A 26644-nucleotide genomic window follows, 5' to 3' on the forward strand; every position below is an offset into this window, starting at 1 on the left:
AGACTGTTGGCATTAGTGTTAGTACCATGTTAACGCTCTAGTATGAGTCATAAAAGGCTTCTAGCCTCAAACGTGAGAAAAAAGAAAACTCTCAACAGACTAAATGAAATGAAGATGATTCAGAATGCATAAGACTGCTATCAGTAGGGATAAGGAAACAGTTTGTTTCATAGTCTGTACACCAGGAGTGTGGATTTTAAAGGAATCGGTCAACATGTGATTGAAGTGCAGATTTTCAGCTTTAATTCAAGGGGTTTAACAAAAGTGTAGCATAAACTGTTTTGGAACTGCAGCAATTTTTATACACAGTCCTCCATTTTTGCTCAAACCTAACTGGACAATTGCCCAACATCAAGTCAGGAACAGTCCCACAGAGGTAGGAGTGTCACTGTCAAGGTCTGCCATCAAGAATGGAAATGCAGACGGTTTACAAAAAGTGCAAACCACTGGTTACGCTCAAGAGCACGAAGACCCCACTAGACTCTGCCAGAAACCATCTAAGAGCGCCTGCACACTACTGGAAAAAAGTATTTGCATAGATGAAATTAAGATCAACCTGAACTTAAAAGATTGCAAGAGAAAAATATGAAGAAGGACCAAAAAAAACTTGACTTGTAGCATACGATATTGTCTGTCAAACATGGTGGAGGCAGTGTTATGGTATGGGCATACAGTGGAACTGGGTCACAGGTGAATTCTCACATGTACAGGGCTAAACTCTCTGTTCAAAAAACTCAAATGCTGCAAAACTTGGACAGTAATTCGTACTGCAAAAGTACGATACTGGCACAAAAGCACACTGCAAAAGCAAACCAAACTCAAAGCAAGGAAATATTCATCTTGATTGTTCGATCTAAAATCCACTGTGCTGGTGTGCAGAGGCAATATTACAAGTTCTACAAAAACGTATAAAACTAACTGGAACCTCATTCTTGTTTTTTTTAAGCTGTAAAAATGTAATCCATTTTCTCCTGCATTGAATTATTTTTTAACCCCCCCCAAAAAACTGCTTGCTCCAGGTTTATGTTTAACATAGAGACATGAGAAAAGCATCGACCTTCACATCTAACTCTTTCCTAGAAAACGAATGAGTATTCTTCAAAATATTGTAGATGGTTCTTACAATCCTAGCCAGGTCCAGGAGAGTTAACCACAGGAGACTGTGCATGGCTGGAAATCTTTGTGTGCATAAGGAATATTCAAAAATGTGTTTACAGAGTCGTTTAAGCAGAGACAGGCAAAAACCTTCAGTAGAGCCCTTTTCAAACCTTTTTTTAACAGAAAATATGTCCAATTTGTACATCAGCAACATCATTTAAAGGAGTGTTAACAATCAAATTAGTTCAGCGTGCATTTCAAAGTCCTAACGAGTAAAACAGCAAAACTACAATTAATAATGAATGAGGGTTTGAAATGAAATCTGATCTGATTTTCAACCATGTTCTTTCATTATTAATTGTAATAATTAATGAACCTGATAAATCCATAGATGGAGTATGGACGAAATTGGAAGTAATAACTTCTTGCTTTAGGCGGATGTTTCTTTTATCATTTAAACATAGGTGGTGCTTCTCACATATAATTGCCCTCTATAAAAAAAATAAATAATCTGATTTTCAAATATGCTTCCGTATTGGTTACGCCCTGCTCCCCTGGCATCCTCCAGGCCCTGCAGTCCCTCTCGCTGGCTGACTCGAGGCTTCGGCAGCGGGGCACAGTGCTGGTCAACGCCCTGGGCTCCAACGCTTGCTTACGGAAGGTGGACCTGAGCGGCAACCTCCTGGAGGACTCTGGGGCCAAGATGCTCAGCAAAGCTCTGCAGATTAACACAACACTTAGGTGGGTGTGTGCGTTACAGCAGTAATGGACGATTAAGATGAAGAAAAGAGGGGATTTCAGTGCAGATCAGAGACCCTCATACGTAGGAGGGGCATGTCTGGAGAAGATGCTATAGAGAGCAGATTAAAGAAAGAAAATTAATATGTTAGGCTTAGGGAGGGGATACAGTGAAGTTTCTATGAACAGTGAGTTGAAGGTGGCGTTTCAAAGATGGGAGGGGGTGGAGTGGCATGTAGGAGATAAGAAGGGTGGGGGGGTATTAGGACCGGACCTAATACTGAGTAGCCTGAGGGATGTTACAAACTGGAGAGATGAATTAGTGGGAGGGGGCCTTTCAGACATAGCTTTTACAGCACCACCCTTAACAACACAGCGAATAACACTTCATGTTCGGAGGTATGTTTGACTTTAGAGTTGTAACAGGAGTCAATAAAATATTGAGAAAGGGCAAAGGAGGCCAGAAGCCTCCTTGAAGACTGGGGTTGTGGGGTGGGGGTGGAGTAGTACTGTGTGTGTGTTGGGAAAGGTTGGATGTGAAAGTTACGAAGAGATCGGAGAGGGAGACCACCTAAAGAGATAGGTCTGGGTTTTTGCTGATTGAATTTCTAGGGCAAACCAAGTCGGGGGGGGGGATTGAGGAGGAGGATGGATGAAAGGAAAGATGAGCTGAAAATGAGTGATGTATTAAAAACAGGAGCTCGTCGGTGTCGGGTGTAGGTGGAAATTCTGCTCTGCGAAATAACAGAAGCTCATTAGCGGCACGGCAGTTGTTCATGCATCTCTAATGTTGGGATACCATACACCTAGCTAAAAGAAAGCTCTGACGAATATCTTAATATTTATGTCTGTCCTGCGTGGTTAAAGAAGTACTGTCACTTTGATGTATCTGTGTGAGATTTTAATGTGGATTAGGCACTTTAGAAAGCAACCGATCCTCTTCTCCTTTTCCCTCCTCTCGGTGCTGGTCTTACCCCATTTCCCGCTGCTTTAATCCCTCTCAGGAGTGTGACGTGGGATCGCAACAACACCACGGCGACAGGCTTCCAAGATGTGGCGAGAGCGTTGGAGCAGTAAGACGAACGCAACGCAGCACACCAACATCCTTTTGAAGAGGGCGGACGCACACACACATGAAACGCATCACTCACACACCCATATGAAAGGCAGATAACTATCTCTGCGTGATGTTAGCGATTACAGAATGTTTCATCATTCTCTTGACGTGTGTGCCAGTCAAATAAGTGTGGGCGTGAAGTTTGTACCCGCGCATCTCTGTCTGTGGGTACAAGGGTGTGTGGGTGTATTTGCGTATTAGGGAATTGCAGACAGCTGTTATAAGTGCCCCGGGCATTTCCTGTTTGTTCTTGTTAACATCAGTTTCTCCAGTTTATTATTGCCAGGGTAATGTTGTCTTTCTATCTGCCCCTCTTTGTCTTCCTTCGCTCTGCAACAAACAGCAACTTTACCTTGCAATACATGCCCCTGCCCCTCAGCGATGTCACTCAAGCGCACCGCAGCGCCCCAGAGAAGACCGACCAAGCCCTGACCAAGGTGAGGAGGACTTCTTTTCTTTAGCCTGTGGTTTGCTAAATTTGCTGCACCATGTTGCAAGACACAGATGGTTAATAAGAGCCTGGTAATAAGAGGCACACTGAGGCGTGGGTCTGATGAATGGCTTTCATTTACTCGTGCGTTAGAAGTGATGATTAAATGTGAACGTTCCCAGAGATGATTATGTTGATGTCTGTATGATATGTTGTGACATGAGAATGACTTTTCTAATACTGCCAGAGTCCTTCTGAGAGTTAGGTTTGCAATCTGTGATAGAGATTCCAGATGTCTGTAACTGCTAACGTAGTTCTGTCTGTGTCATATTCATATTGCATCCATGTATTGCAGGTTCAGTTTAAAGGATTTAAAGACTTAATTCAGTTCACTTTTATTTATATAGTTCCCCAAAAAGGTGATATTACAGTGCTTTATATTGTGAGGTAATATAGAGTGAGATCACAAAAGATCTGGCAATTCCTTACAGCATGCACTCGGCGACTTGAGGGAGAAAGAACTCCCTTTTGATAAGAACAGACTTCCAATAGGCCAGACTCAGGGAGAGGCAGGCATCTGCTGCCACTTGTTTTCCTTCGGGGGGGACAAAATGCAACCTAATTGATAGTGGAGACAGTTTATAACATAATAAGTAAGTAAGGTTTATTTATTAAGCGCTTTTCACAGACAATCGGTCACACAGCGCTGTACAAAAATGGCAATAGTGGCACAGAAACACACAGGGAAAGAAAAAAAAAGGGAGTGACCAATGCTTGGTTTGTCATGGGAAGTCCTCCAGCAGTCTGCCTGGTAGCGGCATAATTAAGAAAAAAAAAGGTTCATGGTCACCTGATTTAACTTTGGCTATAAGCTATGTCAAAAAAGCTCAAAAGTAGGGAAGGTGTATCTTTCCCGAATGCAAACTGGGAGTTCTAGCTCCAAAGGAGAGGAGCTTGATAGCTGAAAGCTCTGTCTACCGCTTCTACTTTTAGAAACCATGAGGGTTTGCTCTCATGCTCTCAAATTAAAATCAGACTTGTCTTGAAATGCAACACCTTGTCTGTTTAGATGAAAATTTGTATTATCATGATAAAAACATATACAGTCTGTGGTTTAACTAAATATAAAGAAAGCAGTAGTCACATCCATTCATTTGGAGGCAACGCCAAGTGCCTGCTTGAGGAAGTGCAGTCTTTGGAACTTGTGTTTGCTTCATTTTTTAGCCCTGGAGGTTCCTCCAGGAGGTCTTTAGGCAGAAACAACGCAAGAAAAAGCCCAGGCGGGCATCTTTGCTGCAGGGTGTAATGGTCACATTAAAAAATTCCAACAACATTATTCAGTTAATTGTTAATTTATGCAATTTATTATACTGCTCTACGCTGGTCATTGCCAGCAACATTCAGAAGTGTTCTTTGAGTTTGAGCTTGCTCTGTCACTCGTGCCATATGCCGAAATGTCAAGATTTTTTAAAACTCTTCTGATGATTTATTTTCTTCCTCTCTCTGATTCTGAGTATCTGCTCTGCAGCATTTCTCTAAGTCTCTTGGCACTTCCTGTTACTTTGAAAAAGAGAAAAAAAAAGCCAAAAAGTGACAGATCTCTCTTCGCAGACGTACAGTTTCTGGGCAGTGAGTTGCATGGTTGTCTTTGCAATTATGATGTGGTTGCTTCAAGTAAAGGCCACTTGAATTGTAGTTGAGGTTTTTCTTGCCAGGGAACAAAGACATATTTAAAGTCCACCTGTGTTCCATGTTACAAAGAAAATCAACACCCATTCAGAGTTTTCACTTTTCGATCAGCCGAGCACCAGTTGTCAGTTTGCGTTGACTGCTGTCTGTCAATCCGGCACGTCGAGGCATACGTGTCAAGATTCTTATTTTGATTGTAGACTCAGTTTCTTGTATTTGTAATCGGAGAACTTTTTCAAGTTGCCAATCAAAGAATGAAACTAACTGACAGCAACACAAAAAAAAAATGACAGGCAGTGTACATACAGCAAATGTGGCCTTTCTTAGCAGCTGTGTCTTTTTGTGTGGATGCTCATCCTAATAAAATCCATTAAACAAATCCTCATAAAGTGTGGCTGCTAATGGTGCTAAGCAGGAGAGTTGGCCGTAATTAAACATTAATCATTGTAGCTGCTGAAATGGTTACTTAGTATCACTGCTAAATAAAATGCTACTCATCAGCTAGCTTGTAAGCTGCAGGTAGCAAAACAAATCCGTGTACATTGCATGTCAAACACTATTTCCGTGACAGCTCAGTTTTCAGTCAATAGCAAATCCGTCTTCTCCAGAGGCTTGTGACTGAAGGTACATTTCTGATACGGCTCGACAAAGCTAACACATAGGGTTGCCAACTCCCTGAAAAATAAATAAGGGACACCTCGTGGCCAGGGCCGGGCAACCCAGTTGTCTTCACCCTTCCCAGTGTGGTGAATTTTCTAGCTCTTTTTTTGTGTGTGAAATTATTTTTTTAACCATTTGACTTGAAGTTGATTTAAGTAGATGCATATTCTATTCTTTGTGATATGAACACATGTGAAACAAATGATCATTTAGCCATTTATTTTTAGCTCAAAATGACAACATTAACACAGTAAAACAGGTCTCTTTCTTAAACAGAAGCCTGTCATGCTTAACTTTTGAGAATATAAGTAAATCTTTCTTTAAAAGAACTCTGTCCTGCTTAACTTAAAATAATAGAAAAAATAGAAAGAAAAACTATTCTTGTAACAGTGCACATTTAGTGCATTTAGTACAATTGGCTTCAGTTGAGGTATTATTTCAGCTTTTCTAATGCTAATCAGCTGCTCCTCGTTTGAAAACCCGCTTGTTCCCATGATTACGCATCTTAACTCATCATCATTATTCATCTATGTATTACTTTTATGTATTAGTCATCAATTTGTTGTAATCATCTATCCTTGCAGTTGTTTATTACACAAAATAATTATATTATCACACTTCTGGCCACATAGCGCTGATATTCACTGCACATGCCCATATTAACTTTTTCCAGCCAGGTGTTTTCCTTTTCCCATTCTTCCCTTTCTCTGAGGGGAACAAACATGCTGCTCTAGATGCTGGGCAGACACTGTGCGGTTAGGCATTTTGACTTTTGAGTGCGACGATTCGGCTCCTGTCAATCGTGCAGTCGTGTGATACGAGGGGTAGAAGTTTACACGTACGACGTCCGATCAGTGGTTCACCGCAGTTGCTCACACTCGCGCACGCGCAAACACAAATGTCAGCGAAAAAGACGGCGCAGCACGGCAGTGCAGCGTGTGATCTGGACACAAGCGATGGAGGCACAACTTGTAGAACTTTGGAAAGCTCATCCGAGCCTTTTCGATGTGGCCTCACAAAATTATCACGACCACAACAACCGTGAAAATAGTTGGATTTACATTGCTGCTCAATCACAGCTGCCTGATCAATGTTTTTCATTAGCAATTTAGCAAAGTTGATGGTGGTGGTGTGTCTGTGTGAGTGAAAGACAGAGAGGGAGGCGACAGATTTTCTGTTATAACCTTCATGTTATGGACGCACAGTGTGAGCACTCAGGTCGCATCAGAGCATCGGGCGGTATAGTGTGAGACCTGCATCGTGACCTACGCAACTTCTAACCCCTGCGAGTCAATCGTGCAGTTTGAGCAGGAGCTGAATAACGTGACTGAAAAAATCGCACAGTGTCTGCCCAGCTTTAGGTGTACTGTCGTCCGAGACTTGCACCGCAGTGTCGGCGTTTGTTTCCCTGTTGGCCATGCTTCTTGTTGTGGTCATCTGTTGTCTTCCGGTATTTTCTCCGCAAGCGACCTTTCCTCGACCAATGAGATGAGCGGTAATCTGAATTGTCATACTCGAATTGTCATAAGTGTGCTGTCAGCTCATTGGTCACAAAGCAGGAGAGGGGCTGGGAATTATGTTTTCAAACAAAGCGTTAATTCCATAAACATTTATAGACTACTTTTGATTCTCACTGTATTACGGGACAAAGTGCGTCCCTTATTAGCTCAATACGGGACGTGTACTTTTGTTTCTAAATACGGGACGATTCCGTATTTTAAGGGACGGTTGGCAACCCTACTAACACATTACTATGTGTATATATCTGTAGGATTTCTGACTGTTAAGTTGCCTGCAGACTTTCTGGTTCTAATCAAACACGGTTCCCTAAGGAGAGCTTTTAATTTAATTTGAGGCTTTATTAGCTTGGACAATGCGTGTGAGCCTTCAGAGTCCCTGTGCAATTCTTTATTCAATCTTTCTTTACATATGCTAAGATGATGATGCAGTCAACGCATCCACCTGCTGAGTCAAGAAAACAGATTAAAGGCGTCCCGTATTTTTTTTTTTCTAGGGATCAAACCTCTCTCTCTAGTCTCCTTATTACCATGCAAATGGGTTCGTCTCCTGTCTCCCGCACACCGCACTTTGTAAACACCTGTCATCACCACTCCTCTTCCTCCCTGTTTGTTTTCTGTGTGTGTGTCTGTGTGTGTGTGTGTGTGTGTGTGTGTGTGTGTGTGTGTGTGTGTGTTGTTGTTTCACAGAATGTGTGTTTGTCGTGCGTGCGTGTGGGCGTGCGTGTGCGTGCGTGTGCGTGCGTGTGCTGTGTGTGTACAGATCCAGCGTGCCCTGCTAAGGAACAACCAGACTCAGCGTTTCTCTCAGAAACAGGCTCTCAGGCTGCACCAAGGCCTCGTCACCAGCACAGCTGAACAGGTGTGTGGCTGTGCTCATGCTGAGGAATAAGTCACTTCTGTTTTGGGTCTAATTGTATGTCTCCACTTTTGCACATGTGTATGTGTGCAGGTGATGGAGCGTCTGTGTGTACGGGTGCAGCAGCAGGTTTGTGTCCTGAAAGGCTGCGAGGAAGGAGAGGAGGTCCAGACGGCTAGACAGATCCTCAAAGAAGCAAGGAACTCGAGAGCTGTGAGTCGGTTATGTGTGTGTGTGTGTGTGTGTGTGTGTGTGTGTGTGTGTGTGTGTGTGTGTGTGTGTGTGTGTGTGTGTGTCTACGTATTTTAATCTTGGACTCTTCCACATGTACTTTAGAGTCTTGAACCAGCATTCATTTCTTTATAGTTGGTGAAGCCACTTAACACTCACCTGTGAATCACTCAAGCATAAAAAAGACATCTATCTCAAGGGATGAGCCATCGTTCTGTCTCTACTTAACACACAACTTAGCAAAAAACATGTTTTAAACTATATCTTCAGACATTTTGTTGCTAAAAGCCTTTCACAAGAACACATCATTTATTCCCATTTCTTTAGTAAAGTCTGTGAAAAATGCCAAATATGACACATTTAATATTTTTTGCACCAACAAGGTGATTCCCTAAAGAAGTACCGTATTCGTCCAAAACGTAGCATATCCCAGCATGGTGTGCATGTTCTTAGAAAAAGTAAAAGACGTAAAGAATGATTTACAACAGATGAATGCCATCTGAAAGTCACGTCTTAAAGTAACAGGGATAAAATCCAGCAAAGATCTGACAAAACGTAAGCGATGCATCTGGTCCTTCAGCTGATCCTTCTGCTGTAGTCGAAATCTCGGGAAGGATAACTGGGAAAAAAAGGCTGACTTAAGGCAAATTATACAAGAACTGGACTGATAATTTCTGTCAACAGTTCTTATGGAGAGATGAATCCAAAGAATGTCAGAAGAAAGCTCCAACAGTGAGTGTCTACAGCCATTTGTAAAACAGGGTGTAGGCTCAGTCATGGTTTAGGGCTGCATTTCAGCCAGTGGTGTTGCAGATCTTGTCAAAATTGATGGAATTATAAATGTAGAAATGTATTGTCAGGTTATGGTCCACCACACAATACCATCTGCCAATCCAGTAAAAGCATACCTGGATGGAAAAACACTGGATTGTTCCCCAGAGCCCAGACCTCAACACTACTGAAGTGTGGTATTGTATTGACAGAGAACAGAACAGAAGGCAGCTAACATCCAAAGAAGAGCTTTGAATGTCCTTCAGTAAGCCTGGAGAACTATTTCTGAGGACTAGAAATTACAAAAACAGCTGCCTTGGAGAGTTCAGGGTTTGTTGAAGAATAAAGGTGGCCACTTCATTATCGACTTTAAAGCTCGTTAGAATTGTACAAAGTCTGTTTTTACCTTATATGATGTATTTCCATAAGTAACAAAATGTTAAAAATGAGAGTTGATTAAAAACTTTCACATAGTGCTGCAGCATTGTATGATTCAAAGTTCTGGGTATTGGTGGACCTCCCAGGTCATCCACACTTTTGCTCAGCCGTCTCCCACTGCAACAGCTTACTTTTAACTGGCTGCCCCTCTCAAACACAAGATTTGAACACCAGGTGAAAAATGGAGGCAGGACAAGCGGTAGCTGGAAATTTCATGGTGAGCTGTGACCATATTAGGGATATTACCCCCTTACATCATAAAAATCCCACAATGGTAAGAACTGTTCAAAGCCAAGCATCTAGTTAATGAATGTGTGCCAGTTCAGTTTATTGCAGTGGGAAATATTGTACTTTGTCCTTCACTACATTTACCTAACTGCTGTAGTGACCAATTAGTTTGCAGTTTAGGATTATCCACTTCTAAGAAGGCATTCCCTTTTCCCTGGAGAAACTTTACAGAGCCTAACTGCATAACAGTGCACTGATGCAAAGACATATTTAGCAGCCTCCTTATAGTCATTCGTGCATTAAAATACAAGAGCTGAAGCTCATGGTCTGAACAGGAAAACACCAATAAAAGTAAAACGAAAGGGCTGCAAAAACCAGTAAAACTGGAATTATGCAAATGTTTATTACACAGTATTACCCGGAGCACGACGTCAGACCCAACTGTAAGATGTTCTGTGACCATATAAACGTGCATTAATGCAGCTGTAAATGCAGCTATTTAAAACCTTTTTTTAGGGTTCACTCAGTATTTTATAACCCAAGCCTGCACAGCAAAATACAGCCTGGCCAAACAAACAAACACATAGAGAATAAAGATTATGAGGGTTGTTTTTTTTTTGACACAGACCGACGCTAGGCTGGTGCAGCCATTTTGAATCGATAACGGCTTCTGTAGTGTGGGAGATTATAATCCAGCATCCATAAATCCGTACAATGCTTTAGCCACATTAGCTCTCAACAGCCACAACTGCAAGCACTGCAGTGTAGCTTGACCAAACTGAATGCTAGAATCCAAATGAGAAGTCTGTTTGTGCTGAACGCCAATCAAGTATTAATAACCTGATTATCAATACACATATCCTGCTGCAGCAGCAAATAAACATAGCATGTTCTGCATTGAGCTTAATGTATGTGCCCTGCAAACAGAGCAAGAACAAGATGAAAAACACAGCTTTGCAGCACAGTTTGTTTCGTGCTGCTCACTTCTTCAAATACACAAATATCCTTCACCGATCACCAGTTGTAGACCTGCACTCTTCAACACCTACACCAACACATACACTGGAGACACGCGGGGGGAGCAGTGCTTTCTATTTTCTTCTAAAGAAAAGGCGTGAACAGGATTGTAAGTGATAAATGGATTGTTGCATTCCAAATACAATTTAACAGGAAGGAAGAAAATGTAAATAAGCACGTTCTCCCTGCTTTTTACTTTAAAGCAGTACGCAAACATTTAATAAATGGTTCTGGACACTGTCGAGCATAATGTACATTCTTCATGCTTATTTATACACAACACTTGTCAACAGTTTTACAATTTATATGGAGCTGTATTTCATAGTGTTTGTTAGGGATGCACTTAAAATTCTACACCCAGAGCTGCTCAGAGGTTGCATGAATGCAGGCATGAGAAGAAAGAGATGGCACTCAAAGAAAGGTATATTGAGATCCTTCTCTAAAACCTTATTATGCCTTAACCTTCCTGCTATGTTGGTTTCCAGGAACACCAATTATGCTCCTGGGTTAATTTGGCCCGGGGCAAATTTACTCATCCAAAAGTGTCAGAAACACTGGCATTGATTATTTTACAATTTTCTTTTATAATTTAGATTTTTTTTTGTTTTCTGTAGTGATGCAGATGACATGTGACATCTCTTCTGTTCTGGGTCAATCTGACCTGCAGCATAACAGGAGGGTTAAAGCAAGCAGACCCGTTTTATTTTTCTGTCAGATGTGACTGACGAGTGTATAAGTGCAGCTTTTATGTCCTAGTGACGTGAACTAAAAAGTCATTTATGCTTCAGACTAATCAAACGGCTGATAAAGATGGTTGTCGAGTCACAAATCGTGCGTCTAGAAAGATGATGCATCATTCATGTTGTTTTTTTTAAACCAATATTTTTAATTATTTTGTTTTGGTTATTGTTTATTTCCTGATTTTGTTACAGAGAGGCAAAGAGACACAGTGAGTTCTTTTGGGGGTTTTTTTGTCTGTCCTGTAGGGCAGTGTAGGAATCAGAGTTTTTGTCTGAAGGCTAAACAACATGCCCAACATATTGATTTTCCAAAGTGGACCTTTATGGCTTTTGTTATACTGGTTTACTTCATAGTTATACTTTAGGATTTTTTTGATCTTAAGTCATTACAATCAGAACGGTGTAGACCAGGGGATAGAAAAAAGAAAGAAAGAGAAGTTGTGGAGAAAGTTAGCAGAAGGTGAGGGAGAGAAAAGAAGAAGAAGAGGAAACCCTGAGAATCTACTTGATCATCTGCTGAAAAAAAAACAAGCAAAACGAAAACAACAGCGTGCATTTGTGACACAGCTCACTGCTGGTGGAGCCTTGTTGCTGCAGCCACCTGTTTGGACACTTGTGTGTGTGAAGACGCTTGCGTTCATAAGGTTTATCCATTTAAGTGTCTAAGAATTATTATTATATTATAATAATTATTATGGTAAATGGACTGATTCTTATATAGAGCTTTTCTACTCTATCTGAGCACTCAAAGCAGTCATTATAGGATCTGCCTTACAATATAAAGCACCTTGAGGCGACTGATGTTGTGATTTGGCGCTGTATAAATAAAATTGAATTGAACGGAATTAATAGTGGGTGTGGAAGCCACAGCCCTGCACCCAAAGACATGAAGCAGGCGTGGAGGAGACCTGGGCCCCAGACATCTAGAGGCTTCCCTCCAGAGCACGAGAGCCCCAGGAGGACCACCGCAGGGACAATGACGGCACCCATCTAGAAAAGAGGTGAGGAGGGTCTCAGATGGCGGTCACTCAGCAGCCACAGTGTAGAAACCACAGGGGGCTGCAGCGACAAGGCTCCACCAGCAGCCAGCTGTGCCAGAGCAGACTGAGCCCAAGGGCCCAAAAACCAGAGAGTCCCCCGCCCCCAGCAGTGGCCTGAGAAGCCAGGCCCCCCCGCAGCTGCCCTGAGTGAGTCAGTACACACCCGAGCACCCAGCCCCAGTCACAGAGAACCACCAACACATCGGCGGGTGGGGACACCAGCCACCAGCAGGGAATGTGATGGGGGAAAATAGGCCGCCACAACTGGGTTGGCCTGAGATGCTCTGAGAGAGGTGGAGTCTAAGACCTGACCTGACACACAGACATAAGACAAACAGGCACACACAGACACAAGCATCCATTCCCACCCTCATGCACACATATAGAAATACTCCGCACTCGCCCAACATGGAGACACAGAAATGAACGCTGTACACACTCTCACACTCCCCATACACCCTCTATACTCCCAGGTCCAGGCACCAACACACCCAGACCCAGGAGGTGGTTCCCTTTACTCTGCGGTGGAGACAAGCAGACCGCATTGAACCTGCAGCAGCAGGGAAGCCCACCAGTCCAGAGCCTGACCAGGCGGCCAGCTCCTCCTCCTGGCCCATTGACGGCAAACAGAGAATGGGGATGTGAAAAGACCCCATACCTCACTCCGCTTGCAGTGTTGATGCGTGCTGATCTAAAGTGCGCTTAAATAGGGGAGGGGCATGGCACCAACAATCCTCTGAAAGATAACAGCTGGTGACAGCTCGGCCCCTCCCAAGACCCTCAATGTCTACATGCAATTTAAAATTGAGAGGTGGGCACCAGCACCACAGATGAGGCTGAATAAACAGACTGTTCTCTGGATGCTGTAGTGAGGAGTTGAAGTGAAGGGTTGCCTGATAATGCTTCACTCACAGAAAAAAGGAAAACAGTGGATGGAGACTGCGGCACAAACAAAATTATTGCCACTGTGTGCAGTGAACGTGCCATCTCACTGCCTTTGAAATAGTCAGTTGCCATCTTCAAAACAACTTCATTGCGTTGAGACTATAATGGAACAGCAATAAGATGAAGTCAGTCTGCTATCAATTTGTGATCAAAGGGTTAAGTTGGGAATTAAATCTGTTGCCATTTGTGGCAAATCTGTTACCGTCCACAGAAACTGACATTAAACGATGGTAACTCACAGAACGAGGTGCACGCTCAGTCTCTGAGCAACAAGTCGGTCACCACAACTACTTGCATTCAGTAGCAAGAAAATTCTGTTCAGTCACTGGGCAACCAGAGATTTCTTTACCCTTGTTGCAAGAGGATGCTTTTTTCATCTAGCGTGACTGAACCATCTCAAAACTAAGGCAAATAAAACAGTTTGTGAAAAGCTCACGGCAAGACAGTTCACAAATATATCACCAACTGAAGTAAAGATTGCAGATTTTTCTTTGTTGTAATCATCAGTAGAAAAATTGAGGCCACTGTTTCTTCCGTTATTTGAGCTGCAGAATTGACTTTTATATCAAAATAATGTGCAAGTAAACCAAAACTCATTCTGGATTAAGCCAACTCCCAATACAAATGCTTTGTTTTGCATCATGTTCATTAACATTAAAAAGCCAATGTGACAAAGCAAATCTTTTCATTCCATGTGTTATTTTTCTTTAGTATTTGCTTTTCCTTTAACCAGTTTTTAATGTAGGTGGATGTTTTTTCATTGTATTATTGCTACTTTCACTGAACGTGTGTGTGTTGTGTGTTCATCAGCTGTATCCATCTCTGTGTGAGCTGGCCCACGTGTTGTCAGTGGATGGACCTGTTAAACAGCGCCTGGACACTCTGGCAGGAGAGCTGGCCAAGGCTGCAGACAAAGAACTGCAGGTAGGCTGGGGGTGGGTTTGAACCGTGGCCTTGGTTGTAATCGCTGAAACATTCCTTCGCTGATGCATTGGTATTTTAAACAGTAGTGGAGCGCTGTACTAGTTGCATTTAAATTGCCCATTAATGCCGTGTGAATGTGTGTGCAGTGCAGGTATGCTGACTTCAAAAGAAATTCTCAGGGAGGGAACACTCGGACATTTTTTTTGTTCCATTTTGGTCTCATTGGGATTCAGTAGCACAGCATAGGCAAATGATAAAAAGCAGCACGCACCCCGAGGAGGAATATGGCATGCTTTGTATTGAATTTCAACTTACTTGAGTATAATTTACATCCCTGTTTATGCTGCCTAATTTTGTTATTATGCTAGATGCTGCATGTGTAATTTGCATTTGTTGAGATCAATTTAAAAAAAACACCAAAAGAGCAAAAAATGCAGGTTTAGATAGTTGAGGTGTGTTTTTGCCCAAATGTCTGATAAACAGAACATCTTGAAGAGACAAATTGATTATATGAATTATTAATACATGTTTTGGGCATATAAATATGTTTTTATAGCTAATCCATCAGCTGTAGGTGACATATATATATATATATAATTTATATAGTATATATTATATATATATATATATTATATATATAATATATATATATATAATATATATATATATATATTATATATATATATATATTTATATATATTATTATATTTTATTTATGTTTTTTAGATTATTTATTATTTTATTTTATTTTTATTTGTTTTTTTATGATATTATGATGTATATTTTATATGTATGTAATGATACATGTCTTGGGACACTTCTACTCTAGGTGGTTGTGGACTCCATGGTGTCCCTTTGCCGTGAGTTGTGCCCCATGTCCTGCTCAGCAGCTGAGAGACTGAGTCCACCTTTGTCGTCCATCTCTGAACAAGTTTCTATCCCTCGCTCCGCCATCCGCAACGCCCTGATGGAGAGGGCGGCAGAGGACATCAACAGAGCTCTGGAGTAAGAAAGAGAGTGGTTTAAAAAGTCCTAGAGAGGCAAAGAACTTCGAGATACTGATTGAACTGTTATTACTTTCTCTATCCCAGAGAAGTGAAGCTGTCTGTGGTCTCCTATCTGACCAACTCCATAGTTGATCAGATTCTACAAGAGCTCTACACCACCCATAAAACCCTGGTACTGGTAATATCACTTTACTGCATGCCTTCTTGTAGATTCTAGAAAAAAATGTTATTTGAATGTAAAGCTGGAATCTGTTTTGTTCTAAGATATAGTTAAATTTATAATATGACTATATGAAAAAAACCCCAAAATGATCCGCGTTTGTCTGAACTGTGCAAATAACAGGAAAAGCTCACCTCAGTTTCTTTCTTTTTTTTTACCACACATGCATAAAACATTACAGATTTCACTTTAGGTTTGTGTTATTTGAAGTTATATTCATAAAGAAAATTGTTTGCTGTGTTGGGAATTGCAGTCTATTAAATATGTCACTGAAGGAAGGAGATGGTTATCTTGTAGAATTAGCATAAAAATTGAAAACAGGGCGAAACTGCCAACTTGGCTCTATTCAAGTAAAATAACCGTCAGGACACGTCATGTGCTGGACTATTCAGCCTTTTTGTCTCCATCAAGCCTTAAGCAATATCATCCACTTATATTATATCCCCAAATATCCATTTGTTTTTTCTCTTTAATCAAAAAATTAAAGATAAAATGAATCTAATTTGTTACCCCAAAATGATTTTTTATGACTTGTGTACACTCTACACTTTATTAGCTACACCTGTTTAACTTCACCTTAATGCAAATGTCTAATCAACCAGTCAGCAGCAGTTCAGTGTGTTTATGTACTTAGATATGGTCGTGATAACCCACTAAAGTTCAAACCAAGCTTCAAAATCAGAGAGGGACTTTGAACTTGTCTCATTTGTTGGTGTTTTAGAAACTGTGGATCTACTGGGATTTTCCCCCTCATCACCATCTCTAGGGTTTATGGAGAATAGTCCAAAAAAGAGAAAATACCCAGTGAGCAGCAACTCTCTAGGCAAAAATGCCTGTTTGATAAGAGTTCAGAGGAAAATGGCCAGAGTGCTTTGAGCTGATGTGATGGCAACCGTACCTCGAATAACCCCTTGTTATAACCAAGTTATGCATAAGAGCACTTTTGTAGTATCATCCAGTAGATTATGAGTAATTGAGCAGAGGGTCTACAATACTTGTGTCACCACTTTGCAATATGTTTATCAATGCAAAGCAATTATAAAGCTCCTGTGCACCTCCAGTGAACAACAGTGAAATCTTCTCTATCGTGTGTTCCCATAGCAGCCCATTTAAAATAAATTTATAATAACAAATAAATACATCCTGGAAAAGTACCCATTATGTGCATATATACATAATGATGTCTAACCGAATTAAGAAAGTCCTCCTACGCTGTGGACATTCATTCATTATATTCCATATGATGCTTTCAAGCATTAATATTGTTATGGATGTTGTCTTTCAGTGCTCCTATAACTCTGGTATATTTATTGCACATCACACACATGGTTGATAAAATAATAATCCTACCTCCAGCCGTACCAGTGTATAAGCACAGGATAGGAAATTTCTCAAGATCATAATGAAATATCAGCGAAGTTAAAATTGAATCTGAAAACATTTAGTTCAGACATGTTAATAAAAACTCTGAACTGTACAAGCATAGTTTGGATAAATTCTTCTTCGTTATTCCAGGTGAACAGTAGCATACTAATGCGTGCAGTTATCTGAAGAAGACACCCTGGTTCGCATGTCATTAACATATACAATGAAGATATATAGGTATAGAGCTTTGTTCTTTAAAGAGAATATTGAGCTCAGAGGCCAGATAACAACTTTATTTAAGCTGGTTAAGGACATGATGAGACCCTCCGGGCTCTCCTCTCCATAAAATTAAATTGTTTAAAATGAAACCAGCAGAAAAGCAGGAAAAAAATCGACTCTTAGTAATAACACGGCCTCCCCTGCTCTGCTTGGCATTCAGTTCACCACGTCTGCTGTTACATCTCATTCTCCTTTCTCTCTTTTGGTGCAATGCCGGTTTGTCCTCTATCGTGCCTTACTCTGCTTTGATAATCAAGATATTGTATTTAATTCATATTCTTCATGGGCTTTACGAACGGTGGTAAAGTACTTTGTTTGTGAGCTTCTCAGGTACAAGGGCAGACATGCCTCTCCTCCCAGATAGCATTTAAGGATATATTTCCAGATGTCATCACTGCGCGAGTGTGAGTGTTTGTGTCTATGCAATGATACGTGCCTTTGATGTGTGTGTTGCATCAGCTGCGGCAGGTGTCCCAGGCAAAGCGTTGGGACGATGTCGGGACGGGCAGACGCACTGTCAGACAGTCCAGAATAGTCGAGTCTCTGGAATTCGCCGATGAGGACTTTGGTGTCAACCTGGGAATAGTAAGTGTGAGAGACACACGCTGACCTCATGTGCACACTTAACAAGAATGAGCTTCTTCATTTAAAAAGAAGCATGTCTGATTTCAAGGCATGGATATAATACTTAACTGACTGCACCTAAAATAAGTGTTAAGAACAAAACCAGTTTTCAGAGACAAAAGACAGAGGAAGAAAAGTTACATTTGATTTGACGGTTTAGAAGAGCCAAAGCAAACAATGGAAAGATGTCCACCTTTGACCTGTATTTTAAAAGATTAATAAAGCATTCATTCTTCCAGATGTGCTACTGTTTTCCACAACCCCAAAAATTGGGTTCATACCACATAAAAATTAACCAAATCTGGTGAAAGGTTCTCATCCATCTCTGACTTCCTCAAATTGGGGGAGTCTGCATAAATGTAAGGTGTGATTTTTTTTTTTATTTTTTTTTTTTTATTCACCCTCATAATTTCATGACTCCCGGAAAAAAAGTGGGAGAAATATTTATTAGATCCTCTGCTGAATTTGTACATTTGCTCAATGGTAGTTTGTAGTTTCATTAAAACACAAAAAAGTTCTAAATAAATTTTTAATGTCATTGAGAAAAATAATGATTTGAACGCAAAACATGGCTTAGTACTTGGGCTAGAAACCCTTGTTGTCAAACATAGCGTTAAGGTGCTTCTTGTAGTTGGTCACCAGGCTTGCACATATCTCAGAGGGATTTTATCCCACTCCTCTTAACAGAAACTCTAAATCCTGTAGGTTTCTTGGCTGCTGCCTGGCAACTCGACACTTCAGCTCCCTCAACAGGTTTTCTAAAGGGATGAGATCTGAGAATGGCCAGGCCACTCCATGACCTTAATGAGCTTCTTCTTTAACCACTCTTTTGTTGGCTTGGTGGTATGCTTTGGTTCATTGTCATGCTGGAAGATGTGTCACTAACCCATCTTCAGTGTTCTGTCTGAGGGAGGGAGGTTCTTGTCCAATACTTTACAGCACATGGTCCTGTCCATTTGTTCGTCACTGCTGTGAAAAGTCCTATACCATTAGCGAATAAACAGCCCCAAACCATGTTTCCGCCACCGTGCTTGGCTGTGGTGATGGTGTTCTTTAGATCATACTCTGCATTTCTCTGACTATGCGGGTTGAGTTGATTTCAAAGAGTTTGGTTTCATCTGACTGCAGCACTTTCCCCCAAGTCTTCTCTGCCAGTGAACATCTAAATGTTGGAGACATAAGATGGGCCTGTGCATGCGCCTACTTGAGCAGGGGGGCCTTGTGGGCACTGCAAGATTTCAACTCATTACAGCGTAGTGTGTTACCACTGGTGTTCCTGGTGACTGTGGTCCCAACTGCCTTCATATCATTAAAAAGCTCCTCCTGTGTAGTTTTGGGCCGATACATTCGACAAGATCTTACGTTGAGCTCCAGAATGAGGTTCATTTTATATTTCTTACATTTCCAAATATTCACACCAACAGTCGTCACCTTCTAATCAAACTTCTTGTTGATGGTCTTGTTGCTCACTGCAGACTTGTGCAGGTCTACAAGCTTGTCCTTAATGTCCATTGACAGCTCTTTGGTCTTGGTGATGGAAGGGTTGGAATGGAAGAAACTGATTCTGTGGACAGGTGTGCTTTATACACATAACAAGTCGAGATCAGGAGTGGCTGTAATTGATTTAATCAATTGTAATCTGTGTTTTGCATGGGCACGCAGCCACTCTATGGGAGCCAGAATTCTGGGTGGGATCTTGGGAATAAAAGTTCACTCAGTGACATGCAAATCAATACTTTTATGCAGTGTAAATTGTTTTTTTCTGGATTTTTGGTATTCTGTTTCTCTCCATGAAACTACCATAAAAATTTGAGACTTTTAATTTCTTTGTTCAGCAGGGGATCGAATAATTATTTCACCCACTGTATCCACATTAAATTTTCAAATGGATGCTCTCCTTGCGGTTTGTTGCTTTGTTGCCTGTTCGGTTTGTCACTGTCTAATTTGAAACTAAACTTCTCACTAAAATTGCTGTGAAACCTGTGTTCAGTACAGTGTCCTCATCACCGGGCTTTTTAAGTGAGCATCCTTTGATCCAGAATCCCTCTGTGATCCAGGCCCTTCTGCGTGCTCAGATTGCAGGGATATTGAAGAACTTCTACAGAATCTAAAGTTGTTTGAGATATATATATACATATATATAGCACTAAAGGTGGTTCAAACATTAAAAAGTGCTATTTTAAAAATATATTATAACATTTTGGGCACAGAATGAGAAATTTAAAAAAATCCCAACTAAGAAGAAGGAGGCCTTTCATATGGGATAACATGATTTGACCAGATACACATGGCACATGGAGACATTAGCCTTAAAATTTAAGTTTTCTCTAGTAAATATTGGAAAGCAGGTAAAACATTCAGTGTCCCAATGCTTGATTCACTTCTGTTTACTGATGCAGTTTTGCTGTTGAAATTCTGATCCGTTCCACCATACTGACGCTCAGAGCTGGTTACAAACAAATCGTGTTGAACAAGAATTACATTTTTTCAACTTCAGATCAACCGGCTTTTCTCCCCTTCAGCACGAGTATTTTTATTGTGACTCTTCTCAAAATCAAGACAAATCCCACACTTCCTGTACCCTCCAACATGCTGTTGTTCTGAGCTTCACACTTAGATTTTGTATATAGTTTCTGCATCTTTTCATTGCCTTTGCTTTACTCCAGTTGGATTTTCTGTGAAATACTGTACGTGTATGTCATTGATCTACTTTATTTCATTCATTTATTTTAGCGAGGATGGGATACTTTTGTCCATTTAACTTTTTTGTGCGTTGTAATTGTGTTATAAATGTAGTGAAGGCATTTGTGTATGTACAACGATCTCTTACAAAAGGACACCATGGCCATTAAGAAGCGGAGCTCCAGAACTAGAAGAATTCGACCCGTCTCCACCAGACTGAGTGAGTGTTCAGTCTGTAGTCGCAAATTATTGCTGTCACGTGCTAAAGTATCGTGAAATACAATACTGTGCAAAAGTCTGAAGTCACCACTCATTCCTTTATATTTTGTTTCAGAATTTGTTGTAAAAGCTTTTGTGTACTAGTTCTCCTTCTGCTTTCAGAGTTTTTCTTTGGACATGTTTTTTTCACTCATTTTCAGTCCAGTCCTTGTATCTAAGCATTTTCAGAGAATTGATTTTATTTCATTTATTTATTTATTGTGAAGCCACTTATCACTGACCTATTAATCATGCAAGCAAAAGAAGACACCTCATTCGAGGGATGAACCACTGTTGTGTCTACACATGACAGACGACTTAGCAAAGAACCCACTTTTAATTGCGTCTATGGCACTGTGTTACAGTCCCCCAAAGAACTGCCTAATTTTTTCCCCTTTTTTTGTTAGATCTACAAAAAAATATTGATTGACATGCAAAAAATAATATGTTTGCACCAACAAGGTGATTCTCAAAGAGCTATTAGACCACAAGTTGTCAAATCTCAGTGTGGTGTACTGTGTGTCCTGAGGAACCTTGACAAGGAAAAGACAAAAACACAAAAGTGGTAGGCCTAAAAAACAATTTACAGCAGATGAAAGGTATCTAATAATCATGTCTTTAAGAAATAGAGACGTTGGGAGACCTGATTCAGGACTTGACATGCATCCATCCTCCAATGCAGTATTAGTCATGGATTGGCCTTCAGAGCTCAGACCTAAGCATTATTAAAGCAGTGTGGGATCATCTTGATATAGAACAGAACGAAAGCCTGGAGAACTGTTCCATAAGACCATGTAAAGAAATTAAGAGACAGAGTTCAGGCTGTGTTGAAGAATAAAGGTGGACAAACTTCCATTTCCCAGTAAAATATGGAGTCATGAAGTATGGCTTGAGACTTTTGCACATTACTGTTTTATATAGATAGCCAATACCAGGGCAAGAGTGACTTGATCTTTCATGTTTTTTAGTCAATAAAGTAGTTTTTCGTCTACAGTAATGAATGTCCAACATGGCAGAATGACATAAGAGATAATGTTGTTTCACTTGGGCTGTAATCAGTATAGTAATATTTCTGTAGATAGAATGAAGCATTATTATAAAATAACATTGTTTTCTGACACCAACCCAACCATGGGTGAGCCTTTTCCCCACTAGTGGGATTTGTCTTCTAACAGGAAGCATTTTTTCTCATTTCAAAAGCAATAAAAATGTGAAATTCACAAGCTGATTGCAAATTTAGTCTAATCATACATTTAATTCCAATCAAAGAGGATTTTATCAGTGGTATTGCATAAATGAAGTTCTGTCACAATCCATTTCCCTTCCTGTCATAGGTTTAGGCGAGGAGCCCAGTTCCTCTCCGACACCTTCAGCTCCACCTCACTCTGCCCCTCTTACCCACTCGGCATCATGGGAGTGTCTGTCCACTCTCCCCACCAATGGATCCCCCTTACGCCACGTGACCCACGCCAGGCCACGCCCGCCACGGCGACACAGAGCAGGACACCTACCTCCTGAATCTGTGAGTTTGTGACTTTGCAGTGACATTTGACCATGTTATGAGCTTCAGTGGGCAGGGATCAGTGTCCCCTCCAGACTAGCAGCTGCTTCCACAGGATGTATACTGACCAGTTTCACTGGGCTCTTTTTAAGTGAGTTTTTATTGCGCCTGTAGCACCGCTATATGTGTTTAACTGGCCTATTTTGATCTGATACTACAGCATGAACTTCAGTCCATGTGTTTCCACAAAAGTGCACAGAGGGAGGCAAACGAGAGAAAGTAAACCAAACATGGCTTTTCTGAGGTGTTTTTTTCTTTTTTAAATCTCTTGGCTGCTGCATGTGAACTTTTGTTATTCATCTTGTTTTCATTGCCAGCGGCACCTTCCAAAAATAAGCTCTCTTTAAAATAGGAAGCTGTCGCACGTGTCTCTGTGATTCAAATGGTAATCATGCGCAGCCATCTCCCCTGGGCCACAGGGCAGCCGCTAACTTAGCAGCTTGTTTGTTTTGAGACTTTGTAAAGCTTTTCCCCCCTAAATCAGTACAAACTGAGTTAGGGCAGCATGATGAGGAGCTGTTTTACAAACAGATTTCTGTTGGCAGCAGATTCAGGTTTATCAGCCAGCCATTAGAAATGATAATAACTTTTGTCAGCCTTTCATCCCCTTTGTCGGCATGGCAAGACTGATCATTGTCATACTGTGTGTGTGTGTGTGTGTGTGTGTGTGTGTGTGTGTGTGTGTGTGTGTGTGTGTGTGTGTGTGTGTGTGTGTGTGTGTGTGTGCGTGCAGCATTGCTCTGAGAATGGAGGAGTCAACATGCTGGAGGACGGACTGCCTGATTTCTACAGCAAACGAGTTTTACCTGACAGGTAGACGCCAGAATCGTCTCTGTGCAGTCATTAAGTATGTGATAAATTCTTTACTACACTGAGCCCCGAGGACGACACACAAGACGAGACATTGAGGGAACTGTGTCTTACATCTGGTGTATCAGTAAAACCTGTTTTCTATTGTTTGTCATTTAAACAGTAAAATGAAAAACAAACACACAAAAAACAACATGCAAATAAAGTAGAATGTACCATTTTCCATTGTAGTTTCTTTTCCCTGCATTTCTTAACCACACGTTTAATTTTACCTTGTACTTTTTGTTGAAACGCATGCTTCTGGACACATTTGCATCACCTTAGGTCTTGGTGCTGTCCTCGAGTCATCCTTTGTTTGAAACAAACTGTTGTATCTTCCTTCCTCCTCCCTTTAAGTCAGCTTTCTGGTGACTTTTTTTACCTCACTGACAAAAGATTTAACAGACGGTGTGAGAGCCGGTCAAGTCACTGATATCATACAGCACTAAAAGTAAAAAAAAGAAATTCTGAAAGTGAGCATTTAGATATATGTTCACTCATATTTCAGCATTTACAACTTTGTTTAATATCGGCATCTACGATTGTAGCATTGTACACAGTATGACGGAGAAGAAGGAAGGGCAATTTCTGAATGTTAAGAAGAGAACAGTAGCTGTGTCTAAAGAATGCAAATGGTGCATTTTAATTTGCTGTTTAAATCTTTGCAAGAACTCTGCAGTTGTGAACCCGTGATAAGTTTTAAGGAGTAAAAACACAAAGCTGGAGACTTGCTGCTGGACATAGTGGAACATTTAGCAGCTAAGAAACCACATATTTTGTTGATAGAGACCGAGTGCAGTGCTTGAAGGAGAGTAATTACCAGAGTTACCAACTGTCACTGCAGAACAATCCTAATGATATTCAGTATGTCCTCAATGTGTCAGTGAGTAACTGTTTGCTAAGTCTTTCACCATGTCAGTATATGAGGTGATTAAAATTCCAATGTTACTCCCCACAAAAGTGGGAATAAAATCAGTTATGCACATTTAACTCAATTACAGTATGCTATTCACTGGAAAAATTCCCATGTTCCCATTTTTTCTGGGCAGCGTTGGTATATTGGTGGTGCCATGTGGATAAGTGACTGAAGCTGCATCCTCAAAGACTCAAACCCAGAAGGAAATGTTGGCAAAGAAGATGGAACTAAGTGAAAATAATAAATAATGAATGAACCTAAGGATAGCTGATTGACTCTGCAGTCCCTCTAACCTCTGCACAGAATGAACATATTTAAGTTGATTTTTTTTTAATTTTGCAGGATTTCAGCTGTTTTTTGGTGGTACTTAGGAATTTGTAACTAAAAACTACATGTTCCTACACTACTAACTACCTTGAAATAAATAGTCTATATAGCCACTAGCATACCAGTGGAATATTTAGCAGCTGAACTATTTTCTTTAAATCTGAGTAACCTCTGGACACCAAAAACCAAAAAGTTTAAAGTGGTGTAAGTATTGAATTTAAATTGATCAGGCAAGCACAACACAGCTGCAGATGGATGCCAGAATTGTCCCAAATTTGAAGATAAATAGATGCTGAGTTGCTGACATGTTAGCCCTATCAATAAATAAGGCCAATTTATTATTTTATTATATTTCACAGCCTTGTTTACAAGTCACAATCAATTTACCATAATCTAGTTAATGTTGTATAAGAAATTAAAACCTTTTTTTTAACTTTATGAATATACTGTATGTGTAAAATAAAGTGTGAATTATTACATAACTTTATTCGTGCTACTATCCCAAATAACCAAAGTATTCTAGTATTAGGCCAGTGCTGAAAAGCTACACAAGCTATTTTTAAACATATTTAACACAAAACTGCTTTTTTTAATTAGTAATTATATGTGTTTTAGATTATTTCCAAAGTTTGGGTTAAGGTTTTGGTGTAGTGTAAGATTTTTTATATTTATGCAAAGTGAAGCTCATTTTAAGCATTATTCCTTTAGATGTCATAGCATAGTAACATTAACTGTTTGGTAAAATCGGCATGATTTTGCATCTCAAAGCTGGACAGCACTATGTAAATGATGGTTAACCCTGCAAGTGTTTTAAAGTTACATGCCAGTGTAAGCTTCATGCTCAGCAGCAGTGTGCTTAGGCAGCAGAAACACTGCTTCTGTCCAGAGTATTAAACCATGTGTTCAGGACTCGGCATACTAATTATGTTTCCTGTTATTGTCAAACGGTTCATTCAAATAATGTAGTCGGATGTTAATTCTGGGTTTAGCCTGCCACTTATGACTTTCACAGAATACTGATAAATACTGGCTGCTGGCTGATTGCATTAACAAAACAAAACAGTCCAAATGATGCAATCTAGCTTTAATCTCACTGTGTTTGCCTACCCTCTTACCCAATGCTTTAGTTTACTCATTCTGTTTTTTTCTCTACTTTTCACTTTCAGTCAGTTGTCGTCCCTGCATCAGGCCCAGTCTCTGAGGAGGAAGAAAAGACGAAGTGTGTTGTCCATTTTCTCAGGATTCCGCAAGAACCGCAACTCCACCATCTCTAATCAGGACTTGGAGTGAGTATGCAGCACAGGAGCCGAGTGGAAGAAGTGGAGGAAAGTAACATTTAAGAGCACACGCCCAGAGAACGAGATGGTGGTTAAATTAATCCAGCGCTGGGCATTAACGCCACTTCAAAACTTCATGAATATTTGAATAGGAGAAAATATTTCCCCATCCCCAGCTGTTTTCCTTTGCTTTGAATTTATGGCGCTGGATGCATTTGAGCTGCTGTTACATAATGGCGCTGGAGTTAGAAAGCGTTGGTGGAAAAAGTTTGCAAACTTTTTTTTAAAAAAGAAAAATCATTTGCACAGATTAACAGCTGAGTGGGGAGAATAGCACTTAATAGGCGCACTTTGTTCGCTTAAACTACACAGCTGCACGAAACGGACGAAAGGGTTTCTCAGCGAGAGCCGCAGTTTGTTTTTCAGCTCAGAGGTGTGCTTTAAAAAAAACGGTGATGCCTTTGCCTCTGCTGGTTAACAGCCTTGCTGTGGTGCAGGAATTTCACACATATGCTGTAGGCCGAGTCTACAGGATTCTGAAAGAGAAGCATAAAAGCAAAGATGACTCATCTGAGGGGAAGTCATAGATGGAAATAGTTTCTTAAATACAGTATGCTGCGTTCTGTAAGCTTTCACCTGCAGATTGTTGCTAAGCAATCAAAGAGATTGTTTGTTGCTGCGTTCACTTGGCTTGCTCTCTACGTTCATTTCTTTTGTTTTTTAACAGCAGCACATTGTGTAGGAAGTAAGCTGTCGCGCTTCAGAAAAACTGCAGTGTTTCAAACTGATGGTGTTACTGTAAATTCATAAGCATAATAATATTGTATCCAAAATGTA

At 40.6% G+C, this 26644-nt stretch overlaps 1 protein-coding gene across 5 annotated transcripts in view; it reads left to right on the forward strand.

The window, feature by feature from the left end:
- carmil3 (capping protein regulator and myosin 1 linker 3) overlaps nucleotides 1–26644 on the forward strand; it is a 94826-nt gene that overhangs the window by 61897 nt on the left and 6285 nt on the right. For all 5 annotated transcript variants that reach the window (XM_042225453.1, XM_042225454.1, XM_042225456.1 and 2 more), the window contains exons 21-33: nucleotides 1667–1839; nucleotides 2841–2909; nucleotides 3297–3390; nucleotides 8013–8111; nucleotides 8202–8321; nucleotides 14329–14442; nucleotides 15272–15447; nucleotides 15534–15621; nucleotides 17773–17898; nucleotides 20773–20839; nucleotides 22212–22399; nucleotides 23172–23251; nucleotides 25697–25816. In XM_042225453.1, the coding sequence (XP_042081387.1) occupies nucleotides 1667–1839; nucleotides 2841–2909; nucleotides 3297–3390; nucleotides 8013–8111; nucleotides 8202–8321; nucleotides 14329–14442; nucleotides 15272–15447; nucleotides 15534–15621; nucleotides 17773–17898; nucleotides 20773–20839; nucleotides 22212–22399; nucleotides 23172–23251; nucleotides 25697–25816 (1514 nt within the window). The remainder of the gene's footprint in view (nucleotides 1–1666; nucleotides 1840–2840; nucleotides 2910–3296; nucleotides 3391–8012; nucleotides 8112–8201; nucleotides 8322–14328; nucleotides 14443–15271; nucleotides 15448–15533; nucleotides 15622–17772; nucleotides 17899–20772; nucleotides 20840–22211; nucleotides 22400–23171; nucleotides 23252–25696; nucleotides 25817–26644) is intronic.

This window comes from Haplochromis burtoni, unplaced genomic scaffold (assembly GCF_018398535.1).
Source record: "Haplochromis burtoni strain Fernald_Lab_line unplaced genomic scaffold, NCSU_Asbu1 Contig_172, whole genome shotgun sequence".
NCBI lineage: Eukaryota > Metazoa > Chordata > Actinopteri > Cichliformes > Cichlidae > Haplochromis > Haplochromis burtoni.